Raw genomic sequence first — 17,731 nt, forward strand, 5'->3', positions numbered from 1 at the left:
WCCCAAAATGTAGATACATTATGTCTGTGCTCACTGTTCATTAATTTTGCAGTTTTACTGAAACTGCATTTAAGCTTGGCATGGCATATGTGTGATGTTACAGCCAAGGAGTGGGGCTGACTGGTTAACTGCACAGAAGCCTTGGGGCTGACTGGTTAACTGACACAGTACCAGTGGGGCTGRCTGGTTAACTGCAGAGAGCCAGTGGGGCTGACTGGTTAACTGACATAGAACTTGTGGGGCTGACTGGTTAACTGCAGAGAGCCAGTGGGGCTGGCTGGTTAACTGACACAGAACTTGTGGGGCTGACTGGTTAACTGCAGAGAATGTGTGCGGCTGACTGGTTCACCACTGAGCTTTTAACCCCAGCCCACCACTGCTTGAGTGCTAAGCATAGCAGTCAAGGGGCTTGTTTCTAGCTGTGAATCTACAAAAGGATTTTATAGACAAGTGTTTATAAATATATATAAAATTATATATATTTATGGATCTRTCTGGTGTGTGTGTATATACACAGTTATATACATGCATGGATGTGTGTCTGTGTACCTACATGGTAAGTTTGTTACAGCAGGCCTTATAGCTTATAGCWTCACAAATTCCATGAAAATGGGTCTATACAATGCGAAAATCATGCTATGATGTCTGTCCCAGAGCTGCAACCTGTAAAAGGGAAGCTTTTAGGGGAAATTTGTGTAAAGGACAAGAGAACATGATGTGAGGGTGGTGTTCTTAATGATGAATTTTCATTTTTTGTTTGTAAGTTCCTCAGAAATTTTCCCACTAAACCAAACAAAATGAAAATACTGAGCATATTTTAGGAAACTATATAAAGTAATGAAGCTAATTAGCAGATGCATTCAACAGTTAAAAAAAATAGGTGCTTATGTGGAGTTGTCCCTCAATCAGGTTTTGCCATGGTGGTGAGAACTGTTTTTTCTTCCTTTCACCATCTCCTCTGCTGTAGGCAGAGGAAGGGAACTGCAGGTTAGTGGCTCTCTCTGAAAAAGTGGTTGATGATTTGGGCAGAAGTGATGTTGGAGGGGTAAAATGGGACRTTTATTTTATTTACAGGTTCCAAGAACTCGTTAAACAGAATGGTTTTAGAGTTGCTGGTGTCAGCAGCAAAACCTTTCTTTAAGGTCTTTTTAATCTGCCAATATAATGTGTTTGCTTAAATGACTTTTTCTTGCATTTTAGGAGCAGGCAATACAAGACAAACTCCAAGCTCTGTCCCAGAGTTGCGAAAGGTATTGTTATCACCTTTTTGGCATAAGAAATGTTTTTTTTCTGGATGCTATTTTTTCTGACTGACCAGAAGGAGATGGATGGGATCATGTCTAGGGAGAAGCTGCCAGTGCTCTGTGTCCAGTGTGCCTGTTCTGGCACCTCCAGCTCTTTTAATTCCTTCGTTTGGRTGCAGCATCCTAACCTTGGTTCATGTACAGCAGTATGGAATGTCTTTGTTAGGATAACAACTGAAGACGTGCAGCCCCTGACTTGGATGCTGTTGAAGCTGTGTGAAAATCTGCCACAGCAAGATGTTTGGATATATAGTTTGTTCCCCRCTTGGGAATAAACTGGGTGTGCCTAAGTCATGCCCGATAAGGATCCTTCCCCAGCTCTGTTCGAGGGAGGGCTGTGTGGGTGGGAGATGTGTGTTGAGCCTCTCAAAGGTGGTGTTACAGCAAGCACAGGGCACGAGGCCAAAGCCCACTTTGTGGCCTTGCAACTCATGAGGGCATGTGCAAGAGAAGTGATTCTGATGGTGGAAGTAACAATCAGTAATCCTAGAGCCAGGTCAGCTCTCCGCAGGAAGAAATGCCATTCTTGCCAGCCCTCATCTGCCTATTTCTGCCCTCAGAAGCAGAAGAGGAAGCAGCAAGGTTCAGAGGCAGCAGAGAGGGGCTGAGCAGGGGCAGTGGGACTGCCSTCCCTGGGTTCCTGCTCATCCTGTGCCACAGCTCCAGTGCTTGCAGTGAGCCAGATGTTTCAGTGGTTGGGTAYGGATAAGGTAGATGCAAACAGCCTGTCCAGCAGCTGCTGGATCCCTTGCCCACTGCAGGAGCCAGCACCAGCTCTGTCCTTAATTGACTACAAAGCTTTGRAGTTAGGATTTGAGTGATCCTTTCCTGTTTTCCTGAACAGACAAAATGAGTTCAGTTGAAGACACCTGTCCCTGACTGTTTTTATTCTACTCCCCCRTAAAAGTTCATCTGACACAAACCAGTGCAGACCTGCAACCATAAGGTGGAACTTTATCCCAAGCATTTGCTGCTGTTAAGTACTAGGTGGAAAGGGAAATCTAATTTTTTGCAACTACAAATTAATTCTGTCGGGCAATATGTTAGATGTGATAGAACAAAAGGAGTTCATTTTGGTTCTGTAGCCTGTTGCAGAAAGGCAAATTTTCAGTAATCTTTTGAGTCAAGGAGGGTTGTGTTTGAAGCTGGCCGTTGTGAATGTACCAGCATCAGTGGAGCATCAGTGTCAGTACGAGCCTCATACTTGCAGTGGGAGGGCACACTTTTCCAGGGGAAAAAAGCACATCTTGGAGCTGGGTTGTGTTTTTGTAGGATGGAGGGTAATGGCACATGCATCACATGGCTGGGAATTGCCCCAAAGATATAATCTGGGGTATAGCCTATGCAGAAAATGTGTTCCATTTCGTAACACAGGAGTTGCACAGACAAGGTAGCTGCAAAGAGGGTAGAAATACTGTGCAGCTAGTGCAGAATGAGAAGGAAAAGTCTTAAACTTAAGAAAGGGGATGAATTTGTAGATTAGACTTCAATCCTTTTCTGCCTGTATGGCTAAATGAATACAATAATAAATTGTCCAGAAGGGTTATGGAATTTCAGAGGAGCTTTGTAAGATAAGTTTACACACACCTTTGTGAGGACTGATCTAGCCAGAGCTGACCAGCCCTTGGAGTAATAAGTAGGCCAGATGGCCTTGCACAGTTCCTTCCTCAATTGTTTTTTATGAATCTCAGATTTCCTGTAAATTCATTGMATGTTGGTGGTTTTGGTACAGCTGGTAAGACTGTAGCAGCCTTTGTCTGCCACTGAGATTGGCTCAGTTGGGGACAATGTACTGCCTGTAACACCAAAGTCATGAGTTTGATCCCTACTTGGGATCACTTGAGAGTTGGGCTCTGTGATCCTTGTGGGTCCCTTCCAAYTCTGAATATTCTGTGTTTCTGTCTTGGCTGCTAAAATAATGCTGCTGCTGTTGCTAGGTGGTCATCTGATATGTCGGGGCAAAAAACCTTTCTGATCCTTGAGTGCTGCAGAGAGAGGAGAGACATTCTTTTATRGGCTCCTGTACTTACCTCCCTTTTTTCCTCCCTCTCCAATAAACCTAACCTGACCCTGTTTGCCCTTCTGCTGGGARTGCAAAAAAGCAGGAGCTGAGAAAACTTCACCTTAGAAAAGTAAGAACTTGTGCAGTTCAGGGAGGGACTGTCGGGACCCCTGAAGTGAAGGGATTAGGGGATATAGGGATATATTCAGCGTGATGGGACTTGCCCTGTGTTACTGCCAGAAACTAGATCATTTTTGGTAGGAATGGAAGCCAGAGTATGTGCCTGATGTGGAACAGTGCCCTTCACTGACTGAGTATCTTCCAATTGACTCAGTTTCAGCCAAGAAAGTGCCAATGTGCCCTTCCTTTTTTGCAGCCTCTCTTATGTAATTTACCTGTGATGCATGATTTCATCGTGTGTGACTCTGGCTTCATTTTGGGGTTGTTCTTCCTTTTCTTTGTGAAGCTACATGAGTCCAGACGTTGCTTCTGGTAAAGARATGAGTGACAGCTTTGAAGGACTGGTAGGAAGTGGAAAGCAAGAAGGAAAGTCTTCAAAGAAGCATAAGAAATCCACACGTGCTCGTTCGCGCCAGGAGAAGTCCAACAGACCCAAACTGACCATATTAAATGCAAGTACAACCTCTTGGAGGGCAACTTTAGGATTCCTTTGGCTTTACCAGGAATAAGAGTTGTTAATATCTTCATGCAGGTGTGTAACACAGGTGATAAGATGGTGGAGTGCCAGCTTGAAACCCATAACCACAAAATGGTGACGTTCAAGTTTGACTTGGATGGTGATGCGCCAGAGGAAATCGCTACTTACATGGTGAGACGTGGCTGCCTGCGGGCTCTCAGTGCACCCAGCTGTTTCAGGCAGCTCCTCGTGTGCTTGTTGCCGAAGATGTCTGGCAGCTGTGGAATGAGGCATTAATTAAAAAATGACTATTTTCCTTTTTATTTTAATGTGGCCTTCTAGGTAGAGAATGAATTCATCTTGCAGAGTGAAAAAGAGACTTTTATTGAGCAAATGAAGGATATCATTGATAAAGCAGARGATATGCTCAGTGAGGATACAGAGGGAGAGCGAAGTTCTGACCAGGCAGCAAGTCCCCAACAAGATGCTGATAGACTGGAAATGAGTGAGGTAAGAAATGCTAAGTAAAGATTGCTAGTTTGATTCCTTTATCTTAACAACCAGATACTTATATTYATTTTGCATCTTGTGTTTAAAAGAAAAAAAAAAAAAAGTTTCTAGTTAGAAAAATAATGGTTTTGCTCTGTTAAGCCTTGCAGTGTGAGTGGGATGATGCTCCTTGGGATGATGCTCCTCTTGCCCTGATCCAGCCATTTCTTCTCTTGTTTCTTTTGACAGGAAAAGCGTCAGTCTCAAATGAAGGCTCCTGTGTATCAGCAAAATGGTAAGTGTGTGTTTGAATTTCTAGTGGAAGGTGTCCTTCTCATAYCAGGGGGTTGGAACTAGATAGTCTTTAAGGTCCCTTCCAACCCAAACCATCCTGTGATTCCATGGTTCTATGAATACAACTTATACTCAGGTTTTGAGGCACAGAAGAGTTCATGCAGAGGTTTGCACCTGCCCACTACTGGTGGTTGAAGTCTATCTAGAAATAAGGGTGTGACCATGGTCCTTGCTGTTACCAACCTGGCATATTGCAGGGCTAACCGGAATGCATGGAATATCTGGGGATATTTAGGGAAGCCCTGAATGACACAAGCTGATAATTAGTGGTGGAAAAGTCAAGAAGGTGCAGGGAAGCATCCTCTGAGCACAATAATAAATGTATTTACCAGAGGAAGCTAAAAGATTGCATTAGRAGTGTCTAACCACTCAGTTTCCAGCTACACTGGTATTCCGGGGGGAAATTGTGTTAGTATTCTGGGAGTATCTTGGCCTCTGAACACRACTGTRTCCTAGGGGCTGTGCAGACRAGATGGATGGGGAGGGAATGGGCCCTTGGTTCTCTCTGTAAGTGCATGGTGGTGGGATAAATGAGAGGGACCTGGCAGACTTGGTCAGCAGCTAGTTGGAGTCAGCAGTATCCCGGCAGCCATGAGGCCAGCCACATCCGGGGGACATCAGGACCAGCGTCAGTGGCTGGGCCAGAGGGGGGATTGTCGTGCTCTGCTCTGCATTGGGGCAGCCTTGCATCATTTGTTGTGTGAAATTCTGGGCACCACAATACAAAGAAAGGTATTAAGCTATTACAGAGCATCCAAAGGAGGCTAAAAGGAAGGGAAAGAGCTTTGAGTGGAAGCTGTATGAGGAGCAACTGAGGGCACTTGGTCTGTTCAGCCTGGAGAGCAGRAGTCTGAACTCAGACCTCATTGCCATCTTCAGCATSCTCCCAAGGGGCAGCACGGGGGCAGCTCTGATCTCTGTTCCCTGTGATGGACAGGGAGCCAGGGAATGGCAGGAGCTGTGCTAGGGAGGGTCAGGCTGGAGATCAGGGAAAGGTTCTTCCCCCAGAGGGTGGTGTATCAGCAAAATGGTGTGTGTTTGGGACACCAAACAGACTCCCCAGGGAATGGTCCCGGCCCCAAGGCTGGCAGAGCTCCAGGAGCATTTGGACAGTGCACTGCTAGGGATGCCCAGGGTGGGGTTGTTGGGGGGTCTGGGCAGTGCCAGAAGTTGGACTGGGTGATCCCTGTGGGTCCCTTCCATCTCAGGATATTCTGTGATTCTGTGATTCTCTGTTGAAGATTTGCCATTTATATGTAAAACAGGCTTTGAGACAAGATGTGGAAGGACATATTAGTTATAAAACTTCCAGCATGGAAAAATTTGGCTTCATAAACTTGACAAAATGAAGAAATTTGTCAATTTGAGAAAACTGTCCACTGTTCCGTTAATGAAACATTCATGTATGTAACTATGAGAACCCTTCTGAAAGTACGAATACTTGAAAATAAATTTTCAAGTAACTTAAAATACATGGCAGATGTGGAAGGCACTGTTGCCTGCTTTCCAGAAGGGATAAGAATCAGATTTCGAGTAGTTGATTTACTCTTAGCTGATAGTGTAGAAGTTCTAATTTCCTTTCTAAATGTAGAAATTAAGAGTCATGATCTGGAGACAATGGAAATTCATGTGTTTCCTTGTTATTTTCTTTTCATCTCTAGTTTTGCATACTGGAAAGAGGTGGTTTATTATATGTCCAGTGGTGGAAAACCCTACTACGGATGCCCCTGAGTTTTCTCCCCCAGTACCTCCCAGTGCGCAGCAGGCGGAAGGGCCAGGTATCTGCAAACTTCGTAGAAAATGTCTTCTCCAGTGCTTCTGTGTTGTCTCTCTTCAGTCCTCACCTGACTCAGCTGTTATGGTTTCACTTGATTTAGTCAGAGGCGGAAAATGATGAATTTTGTTAAGTTGTGCATTTACAGTGTGTGCTGGTCTTACACCAAATTGGGAATCTTCATCTGAGTTTCAGTGAAGTGTCAGTATTTTAGCTATGCCTTGTGATGTGGGATAGCYGAAATTCTCATCACTGTAATGTCTCCTCAGTGAAATATTTTTTGCATAATTTGRAAATTCTCATTTGGTGTGCCATAAAAGCTATGTTCTGGTGGGAATTGCTCGTGGGTTGTCCCTGCAGCTGGCTGCAGGGCTTGGCGGTGATTTCCTTKCTTTAAAGGTTCACCTTTTGTTTGTATTCTCCCTAGACCTGGAGCAGTCGGATGAACAGCCAGTGAGCTCTGCGGTGACAGAGGTGCCTGGGGTYGGGGCTGGCCAGCCGCTTCCCCTGCACACAGGGGTCTGTGACAGCCCCCTTGGAGCCGCCCTATCCTTGGCACCTGCTCCTGCTGCAGCAGCTCCTGCCAGCCTACCGAGCCAGACGGAGTTCCCAGCCCCAGTACCGCTGGGATCCGCCCCAAACATCCCGGAGTCGGCAGCGGCCAGCGGGGCTCAGCCCAGCGGGGCTCAGCCAGAGCTCCCTCAGCCCGGCGCCCCGGCCGCTCGAGCCGCGGGCCCGGAGGAGCCGCCCGACGCCGCGGGCCCGGCGCTGGGGCCGCAGCCGCAGGGGCAGGCGGATGATCCCTCGTGTTCGCCCGACGTGGAGCTGGCCTGCTGCAGCGTGGGGCCGCAGCAGGCGCTGCCCTCAGTGCCTGTCCCGCTGGCCGCGCTGCCGGACGCCGTGGTGCTGGAGCGGCAGCCGGCACCGCAGGGGCCGCACCTGCCAGAGGGCAGTCAGCCCGCCTCGGAGCCACACGCCCTCGGCAGCCAGCCCTTCACCGCCCCCGTTGGCCCCGAAGTCCTGGGCTTGGCAGGCTCCCAGCTCCAGAGCCCTACGCAGGTGCCGCTGGCCATGTCCCAACAGCCGCCGCCGGCCCCGCAGCCGGTGRCCGGCCCCGGGGCGGGAGTTGGCCTGCTCCAGCAGCAGAACCCCCCCGGCACCGCCGAGTCCGATGGGGAGGGACCCCCCAGGGTGGACTTTGTGGACAACACGATTAAAAGCCTCGATGAGAAGCTGCGCAATTTGCTGTACCAGGAATATGTTCCGACTTCTGCGTCGGCAGGGACGCCGGACACCTCTGTGCCCCCYGAACAGGGCGAGAGTGAATTTACCTTACCACCTTTTCCTGAAGAGCAAGCTCCTGCCCTGGCCTTGGATGGACGAGAGCCARGCTATAGCATTCCGGACACAGCCCAGGAGGTGAAAGCTGCTGCCGAGCCACTGGTACCCCTTGTGCCCTCRGAGGTCTTGCCCTGCCCACCACTGGTCAGTCCTGCAGTGGCTCTGCCCTTCATTCCCTCAAAGCCTKACTGTAGGGCCAGCATCAGGGCAGAGCTCAGGACCCACTCTCCTGCAGTAGGACACATGTAGATCTCTTGCTTCCCTAAACATATCTCTGCCCCAGGGTATGTTACCTTTGCCTGCTGACTGCTTTCCAACGTGAAAGCTCGCCTAAATTTTTCTTGTCAGATGCATCCCAACTCWTTTTTCACAGAGCCTGTTAGTGAAAGCCAGACTTTTCCCTTTTGGATTTAAAAGTGTTTTTATTAAACACTTTTGTGTCCTGCTCTTCTGTCCTGTGTGCAAAGCAGGCAGAAATGTATCCATTGCTTTATACTCTAAGAATRTAAAACGCATGAGTGCTTTAGTCATTTTAGTTCTAATGAAGACAATTTTGCTTCGATTTTAAGTATAGATGAATGGTAGTGGTTGCTATTATTGCCTTCCAAGTCAGCCTGGATAAAGCAAACACTTCAACTGCCTTTGCCTTGTTCACGTTCTGCAGCCAGAGGCAGATATTCCATTGGTGGGAGTTTCTTCTGTTTCCTGTAATAGTTTCTTCTGTCTTCTGAGCTTGGTAGAGCAAGACTGCCATGGAAGCCTTTAAGGAAAGAGGTAGCAGGGAGTCTGGGGCACTCTGTGTCTCAGTTGAAGCCCACATGTTAAGTTTTATCAGCTAAAATCCTGAATTTGTGGTATTTGCAGCACACTGTGCTGATCAGTGCCTATTCCAGGTCCTGGCACAGGTTCCCAGAGCAGCTGTGGCTGGTCTATTCCTGGAAGTGTCCAAGGCCAGGTTGGACAGGGCTTAGAGCAGGCTGGGATAGTGAAAGGTGGAAGGTGTCCCTGCCCATGGCAGGGGGTGGAACAGGATGAGCTTTGAAGTCCTTTCCAACCCAAACCATTCCATGATCTTACTTCTATATCTCACTTCAAAAGTAGCATTTCAGGAGATAACTCCATCCCCACTAGCAAGGCTGAGCCTGGTCTGTGTAGGATCAGCTGGAGGGACTCTATCAACTGCCTGAGAGACGCTGTCTGGTACAAGAAGGCAGCTGCACTCGAGTGGCTCTTCAGAGTTTGTTCTTTTCTAATGATAAATTACTTYCTACAGCAAACAATTCTCTCTCCATGAAAGGTGTTATGTTTCTCCAATAACTGGAATTTGTCCTATTAAAATCTGTGCCAATAAGGAAAGAGACATAGAATTTCTGAAGACAGACATACAGATGAGGAAATGCACAGTCTGGCTGGAAAAGCAAACCAGAACAAAACCCCGAATGTGTGTTTATATAGTATACTGGTTTGTAGTAGTTTGGGCKGCAGTTCCAACTGTGATTCTGCCACTGCCTTATTTTTTCCAAGTAAGGAAAAAAAATTGAGGAGTTGGAGGCAAAATTTGAAGGCCACTTCCACAGTCACTGATAAATAGTTCAGTATTCCCTGATTAGTGCCAGGGCAGCAAGGGGACGCGAGGGAMGGAGAACACATTCTGCTTTGTGAGTGAGACTGAAACTGTGTTTCTTTTTTCCTTTTACTGAAAATTTGACAAGTCGGAGGTCCCTGGTGTCGGTGCTCATCCCTCAGAGACAAGAGGTGGGTCAGCAGGCAGAACAGGTAATACTCCTCCGGTGACCCCTGCTCCGTGTCCCCTCACTGCTCACCTGCTGCTGCGTGCAGAGCATTGCCCAGCACTGGTGCTCCTGATGCTGCTTTTGATACAACCCATATTAAACATCTCCTTTTTGTTGATTYCCCTAGAAAGTGCCTCTCAGGCAGATTTATTTTAATTTATAGGTACAATGCCTGTCTGTGGTATAGGTATGGGGTATTCACATGGAAGGCTGCATTCCCAATGATCAGTTTCCCCTAAAAAATCCCTCAGAATTCCTGGATTTCATGAAAACATATTGACAAAAGTAACATGATCAGTGGTTGCATCTCTGGGGGAATCCTGCTGGGTTCTCAGGGCAGTCCCGCAGAGGGCTAGTAAAGAGTACTTCTCTTAGGGTGCTTGTAGCTAAATGACCCTTCCTATGGTAACAAAGTAGAAGCCACAGAAAGAACCTGCCTGTTTATTTACCTGTTTACATATTTATTTACCTCTATTCACCTATTTATTTGCCTGCATTACCARTTAATTCACCTGCATTTACCTTTCTTGACACCATGGGAAGTTCTCTGGGCAGAGGAAGGCCACACTGCTCCTGCTTTTATGGGGTGGAGGGGAGGGTTGGGGAAGGCTGCTAATATATCTGGTTTTTTAGGTTGTTGTGGCAGGTCTGGCTGCCAGGCCTGTGTGACAGTGGCAGGTTGTTCTCTTCCTGGTCGACAYTGATTGTCCCCTGATTTTAGGGCAGTGTGAGAGGGCTTTTGGTAGCTGACATCTGCCCATCTCCCTACGGACAAGGAAGAGAGTTTACAAGTGCTATGTAGCAGTGTGTAGTAGAGTCAGTGTATCTCAGAAAGCACGGATGTGTGTCACCATTTCAGAGCTCCAGATCTGACCATGTCCTCACTCTGTGCAATGTGCTGTGTGAACGCAGTATTCTCAAAAGCTTGGGTGTATTGGTCTTGCTTCAAAACCAGTATCCAGGGTGTGAAATAATAGTGGCTTGATTCCTGCTGCTAATATTGTGCTTCTGGTGTGATTCTGTGGGCTGAATGACTTGGTTTTGGGCTTMTAATTTCCTTTTTAGCAGCGTGCATTTAACTTCATTTCAGACACTTTTCTGTTGTTGTCACTGTGTATCAGTGGAAGGACTGAGACAGCAGCCCTGTATGTCTCTGAGACACCAAGGATGCCAAGATAGTGCAGGTCCAATTGTACCATTAAAAGGTTTCATTCATCTTTTGGTTCTCTCCTTAAAAATTTTCAACTGACTAATGAAGTTCCACACTCCTATTATTATTTGGATTCCCCTAATCCCTAGATCTGCCTACCTACAGGTATTTTATGTTGCCATTGCTATTACCTCCTGCGTAATACAGGACCTAAACTATTATTTTAAATTATTCTTCAGTGATACACTTTAGTTTATCAGAATAAAAATATTGGCTTTTATTACATTAAAGCATTCCACATGTAAATATTTTTTCTCCAACTTTGAAACAGATCCAGCTGCAAGCATCASTTCAGCTCCTGCTGCTCCAGCAAAAGGCTTCCTTCAGGTAACCAGAACTAAGAGTGGTTTTCTACTTGATTGTTACAGTTACTTTCGTTAAGCTCTCTTRTTTTCTCCAGGTTGCACCTACATCATCAAGCATAACGCCACAGATGGAGACTTCCCAGAGGAGCGAGGAGGCAGAGAGGACARCTTTGCCCGTGCACACAGAGAGTGTGACGCGGCGATCGACAGCAGATGGGGTGATGAGTAACTTGCACAGGGATGGCTCTCTAGACTCTGGTGCCTATGGAAAACAGGCTGAGGCTCGGGAGAGCGGCACACCAGCCAAAACCATTGGCAGGTTTTCAGTCATCAGCACGCAGGATGAATTGACTCTARTGGCACCGCACTGCTTGAGGTTCTCAGCACCCCCAGACGTCTACCTGAACGAGCTGCCCTCCAGCCCGGACATGAAGGCTGCTGTCCGCAGGGTTCAAACGGCCTCTTCCGTCGATGTCCTCTGCGACCAAGTGTCGAGTGACTCTGCTGATGAGCACCTCCCCCGGCAGCCGGCTGCTGCTGCCCAGTTCTCCCCTGCCAGCGGCAGCACAGCCACGGACTTAATTAAAAAAGCAGCTGCTTTTCTGCAGAGGTCTGGCAAAGGCGGCTCGCCCAGCCCGGAGTCGCCCAACGGGCAAGGTGCGAAGATTCCTACCATCAACATAACATCCTTCCACTCGCAGTCGTCCTACATGAGCAGTGACAATGACTCAGAGTTTGAAGATGCTGATATGAAGAAAGAATTGCAGAACCTGAGAGAAAAGTATGTTGGGTTGCAAGCAATGCGAGGGAAGCTTGTGTCACCATCCCTTGGCAGCAGCTCAGCTTAGGATGAGCAGGGCTGTAAGGAGTAAACTGATTCTGGGCAAATGAGCCATTGCCAGGACTTTCCCCCAGATGTCACAGTGTGTTCTGCTGTGCATTGCCTTAGTTGCCAGTTCCATTTAGAAGAATAATTCATAGAACCCCAGAATGGTTTGGGTTGGAAAGGACTTCAGAGCTCATCCAGTTCCACATCCTGCCAAGCRTGGGGACACCTTCCACTATATAAGGTTTCTCCAAGACCCATCCAACCTGGCCTTGAATGATAACTGCATAATTCAATTATAGTTCAGTAGTAACTTAACAATTTAATAATGACTTTTTAACATCTTCTGATAGGCTGTTGTGCTGCCAGCCTTGAGAGCTCACTGCTTTAAATTTGCACGTTTTCTTTCAATCCTGTCAGATGATTGATAAAAACTTGCATTAGAGGGTAGTAAAAATAAAATGTTCTGTTAGAGTATAATGGTTTTTCTGAATACAGATTTTGGATCTTTTTAAAACAGAACTACAGTAAAACAAAACCTTTAAAATGACAKTATGGCATCATGAAATCTTCACTGTAAATAAGATAGTGGTTTCTGTGCTGATTTCATTATATGGGAAACATTTGTGTTCTCCTTTGTGTTGAACTCCTTCACACTGGTGTACTTGCCTTGAGAGTTCACTGTTTTGAAGCAGCTGATTTGAAGAGAGAGATTCTGGCGTCGGTTTGGGTTCCTGCCAGATTTCTTGTCAATATCAGTTGGTTTGGCTGAGGATGTTGAAAGTCTCTCTAAATTGTCTGGGCTTTGTTTTCAATAGATGAATACTTAAGAAATCAGTCACAGATCCCAGAATGGTTTGGATTGRAAGAGACCTYAAAGCTCATCTGGTTCAAGCTCTTGCCATAGACAGGGACACCTTCCACTATTGCAAGTTGCTCCAAGCTCCATCCAACCTGGCCATGGACCATTACAGGGATGGGGGGGTCACCACAGATAGATCATTACAGCTTTGCATACTTGGGAATGAGCAGCTGGTTGTTTTGTGACCAACAACTGTTTTGTTTCCTCTTCTACAATTAATTATGCTGTCAGGATGTGGTGCTTTATCAAATACATTGCTAGCAGAGTTCTTTTATTTTTTTTAGGCATATGAAAGAAATTGCTGAGCTCCAGACACAGCAAAAGAATGAGATCGAGGCGCTATATATGCGGCTGGGGAAACCCCTTCCTCCCAACCTGGGCTTCCTTCACTCTGCTCCACCGAGTGGCCGGCGCCGAAGAACCGGCAAAAACAAATTAAAAGCTGGAAAGCTCTTAAACCCTCTGGTCCAGCAGCTCAGGAGTGGAACATCAAGCACAAGTAGGTACCTTGGGTGCTTCCCTTTGCCAGTTGCTTGTGTCAGTTGTGCCTCTGCTGTGTGATGGCTGGGCCTCCTGCAATGGACAGAATTTTTGTTGGTTTTTAACTGGCGTACTTTTGGCAGGCTTATCCCAACTCCCAGTGGTGAGCCATACCTGCCTGCTCTGCATTGGCAACAGTGCTTGGCAGAGGGGTAATATTCCACTTTAATTTGGGAAACAGCCTGGTTACATCTTGTTTCTMCAAGTGCAATTTATTGATGTTTGCATTCCCTTCCTAGGTGCTGTTATCCTCTATTGATTGAGGTGCTGTATCTTGTTGTTTACTTTTTCCTCCAAGATGCCATATAAAAAAGATGGGATTGCATTTGCTCCCCCAAAGGATGGGAAGTAAAAGAAGTTATAAAACCATGATGAGTGCTTTGACCCTCTGAAGTTGTGTGAGATTTTCACACAGCACTACAGTTTTGTCATCTCCTGGAAAAGTATAAAAATATAGTTTGGCTGGGGAGTACTGATATACCCCAGTGCTATTTCTTCAGAAAAATGTAGAATAGAATATGAATAGTTTTTCTTCAGCTTAGTTCATGCTGTTATTTAGGAGGGCAGCAGCCTTTCCAGCATCCACCCTGTATTTCAAAGCTGGTGGATCTTGTTTTCCCTGTCACTCTATCAGAGGTCCCCTTCGAATTTCATTGCATCARTCTTTATAGACAGGGTGTTGAGGARGTTTTCCCTTTTAGTTAAGGATTTYAGCTGTGTAGGGAAAAACGAGTGTATTCAGAGGCAATGAGTTCTGTAGCCCATCTTGAGTGTTCTTGCCCACAAGGACTGAARCAGTGTTTGATACTTTCTGTACTTCTACATCTATCTAGATATTTATATATTCATACTTTTYTGTAGATAAATGTCTCTATCTGTRCTTGTGTCTACACAGATCTCTCGAGTAAAAGGGCTCTAAAATGAAAATACTTTTGCAATCATGTGTTATATGAATTTATCAGCAGAAGCATCTAACAGTGGCAAATTGCAATTATACTCAGATATAAATAAAAAATTCCTTGTGTCTTTGCAGGAACTTTTTATTGTTCTCCATATGCTTAATTTCACCTTTGGTGCTGGAGAGTAACCTCTGTGTCCTGCTTTGTCATTCCCTGTATTCATTCTCCTCCTCAGCACCCCAGCAGCTATCTCTTTATTCCAACAGTGCTTCTTCTGAGGCTTCTGCAAATGCAGAGGAGARAGTGTAAAAATCAGGCCCACTGCAYGAGCTTCTTGGAGAAACAGGGTCAGTGATAGGATGTATTACTTTCTGGTGCGGGCTGTSCCCAAAGTCTGTGCTCCATCCAGTACATCAAAATGGTGAATGACTGTTCCTCTTGGGGTCARGTTATGGRTTATTTTTAAGCAGAGATTTTTTAYTCAGAGATTTAGTTGCATTTCCCATTGCATATGTACTGTTTGTTTGCTCTTGCAGGTAATCTTTCAGACTCTAAAGACTCGCCCCACAAAGAAACAAGTAAATTGCAGCTGGGCTCCCCCGAAGCAGCCGCAGTGCCTCCCGCCACAGCCCCTACCTTTGGGAAGGCTGTGCAGACCCAGCAGCCCTGCTCTGTCAAAGCCTCTCTGTCCTCTGACATCTGCTCCGGCCTGGGCCCCGACGGAGGTGACGCCAACACAAGCTCTGGCCAAGGTGATTTTTCCTGCCAGCTGTTTCGTGTCTCTTCCAGYGCAGCTAAAATTAGTTCCCCTCCCTTAGTCTTAACTTCTTAGGAGTGATAGAGAAACATGAACCTTTGACAATCCAAATTACTGGCTTTTCTTTAAAAAGATCATTGCAGTAYTGTCAGAAGAGCAAAATTTAAGTATCTTACTGAGTGTTACCAGCACGCAAGAAGGCATGCCCAAGACATCCCTAATTTTTAGGGATGAAATACCTTTCAGTTTTGCCAGCAGTGGCTTTAACCAAATACCTTTTCTGGAGTCGGCCTTACAGATTTCTGAGAAAAAATTAAAGGAAGACAAAAAAGATGCAGAAGGATGGGAGATTGTTTCCCTTGTTTTATTGGTTTTTTTTAGCCCCTTGATTCTGGTAGACGCCAAGTTATAAACTACCRAACCATCCTGGGCATGAGGGAAAATAAAAATGAAATTTAAAGAAAATGAAACCCATGGGACCATGTTTCCTTTCTGTAGGAGGTTCACTCAGTGCAAAATTTTGGAGTCCCAGCCAGGACTGTAGACTGGCTGTGCTCCYCAGACTCCAGCTCTGAGACCTCTGTGTACTGCCCCGTTGTAGCTTTGATCTCGTTGCCATGCATATGGGAAGTTCCAATGATGATTAAAATGCCTTCCTCTCATTGCACATCCTGCCAAACTAATCTGCAAAATATCTATCTGTCCTCTTCTGCTGTTATTGCATCCTTTGTGTATGGTCAGTGAATTTGCTCCTCTTTGGCAAAGTTAAGGGGGAGATGTGGAGTTTTAACTAACAAAGCTGATTTGACTGATGGTTTAGGACATCTGATCACAGCTACTTGTACTTTATAAGTGTCTTTGTTTTCTTCCCTTTATATTCATTTACAGGCTGGACGGTTTTCCACCAAACGTCTGAGAGAGTGACCTATAAATCTAGTAGCAAACCTCGTACCAGATTCCTCAGTGGACCTGTGTCTTTGTCCATCTGTTTGTATTTGTTCTTTTGTATTTTATCACAGTCCATCTTTCTTTTACCCCCTTTTTCCAATTCCATGGTTTATATCTCTTAATATGTTTGGCAGGATGCCCCTTTTTCTGAACCATCTTTACTTTCTATTTTTCTTTCTTTTAAGTAATCATCATGAACACACCTTATTTATATTAATTTTTCATATGAAAGCTTTTTTTGCACTGCTTTTGGCTCATGCCTGGGCACCAAAAGCATGTGTGGAAGATCTCATCATTTATGATATATAGCCTGATGGTAAATTTTACCTTGGACTTACCAAAGCTTTTGTACTTTATGTGATTTCTGTTGAAGTAATTTTATTTGCAATGTGGCAAATATACATGTCTGCTGTCCCGGTTCCAGCGACAACAAAACGAAATCCATCCTTCTGTAGACGAATGGTCTCTTTCACACATGTTTGGACTCTGAAGACATGCATGTAGCAAGCTGATACAATTCTAGAAGGTCACTGGAGGGTATAACTTCCATACAAGGGCTGTATTAACACGATATACAGTACTGTTTATATCCACTCTATTTTCTTTAATTTTTTCCCCGCTCTTTGCATGTGGAAATGCTGAGACAATAGTGCTCCAGCTAGTTCTTTCCAAATCTCTGTCCTAGGTGGGCTTTTCCCCATGCAGTTATTTTAATTAAGTGAGCAATTTTTTTATGTACTCATAATAAGCAGGAAGATCTCGTTACTCTAAGGGAGAGTCCCATCAACTTTTTATGTAAGCTGATCTGGCTGAAGCACTTGACTCAGTTTATTTTCTTATGACCTTATGTGACCTCAGAGATGAAGTCAATTAGCAGTTCACCAAAGCATAAACAAGTAAAAGGCAATATCAGAGATTTTCAGATGATACTTGGAAATGGATTGCTAGGATCCAGCAGTTTTGTCTCAAATAACTGTGCACCTTCTATTTGTACTCTATTCATCTGACTWCTAAAGTAATTGGCAATTCCACCAAAGAATATCAAGCTATTTAATGAAAAAATTAATACTTTTTTTACCCAATTATAGATGCTGCTTTTTAGGCAAACGGATTTTGCTTGTACAATAAAGATATGTTGTGCTGAACAGGTACTATAGGCCACTTACATATAAACTTAGAAGGACTGATAAGGTTCTTGAGAAAGTGCTTGGTTAAGTAACTGTGGGTTTGCAGTAATATCRGATCTCCCCTTCAAGTTCTGCATTTCTCATTACTATCCAAGTGGTTCAGGTCAAAGGCACAAGACCACTCAAATACGCTTCTCCTAATTTTATGAATAAACAGTATTTTAAAAAATAATCTTGATTTTTTTGTTGTTGTTGTCTGAGCTCCCTGAAAGCCCAAGCATTCAGGTGACTGACATTTACAGAATTATTATTGTGTAAGCTTTTAGYGACTGGTGAAGTCATGAGAAAATTTTGCATTTAGGGATTTTTTTGGAGACCCTGAGGGGAATGCTGAGCTCCCTTCCCATTTGGTGGTATAGCAGCCACAGTAATTTCTTCCTCTGCACATGTAATTCCCAGAAGTTGTTTCATTAATCTTCCATGGAATTACTGTTCAGTAGGATGCAGAAAGACTAGGAGATGGCAATTAAAAACCAGTGTATTAAAAATGTTTGGATGCATGG

At 45.2% G+C, this 17,731-nt stretch overlaps 1 protein-coding gene across 2 annotated transcripts in view; it reads left to right on the plus strand.

Annotated features, from left to right (window-relative positions):
- WNK2 (WNK lysine deficient protein kinase 2) overlaps positions 1 to 17,731 on the plus strand; it is a 111,323-nt gene that overhangs the window by 77,209 nt on the left and 16,383 nt on the right. The window contains exons 13-25 of one of the 2 annotated variants that reach the window (XM_057380370.1): positions 1,201 to 1,250; positions 3,773 to 3,938; positions 4,019 to 4,135; positions 4,286 to 4,453; positions 4,682 to 4,727; positions 6,448 to 6,564; positions 6,988 to 8,045; positions 9,614 to 9,656; positions 11,176 to 11,231; positions 11,305 to 11,990; positions 13,182 to 13,396; positions 14,873 to 15,088; positions 15,982 to 16,080. In XM_057380370.1, the coding sequence (XP_057236353.1) occupies positions 1,201 to 1,250; positions 3,773 to 3,938; positions 4,019 to 4,135; positions 4,286 to 4,453; positions 4,682 to 4,727; positions 6,448 to 6,564; positions 6,988 to 8,045; positions 9,614 to 9,656; positions 11,176 to 11,231; positions 11,305 to 11,990; positions 13,182 to 13,396; positions 14,873 to 15,088; positions 15,982 to 16,080 (3,037 nt within the window). Of the gene's footprint in view, positions 1 to 1,200; positions 1,251 to 3,772; positions 3,939 to 4,018; positions 4,136 to 4,285; positions 4,454 to 4,681; positions 4,728 to 6,447; positions 6,565 to 6,987; positions 8,046 to 9,613; positions 9,678 to 11,175; positions 11,232 to 11,304; positions 11,991 to 13,181; positions 13,397 to 14,872; positions 15,089 to 15,981; positions 16,081 to 17,731 lie in introns of both variants that reach the window. The other variant, XM_057380371.1, reaches the window with a different exon arrangement.

This window comes from Malurus melanocephalus, unplaced genomic scaffold (genome assembly GCF_030028575.1).
Source record: "Malurus melanocephalus ecotype Western Australia unplaced genomic scaffold, MMel_1.1 scaffold_450, whole genome shotgun sequence".
In the NCBI taxonomy this organism is placed as follows: domain Eukaryota; kingdom Metazoa; phylum Chordata; class Aves; order Passeriformes; family Maluridae; genus Malurus; species Malurus melanocephalus.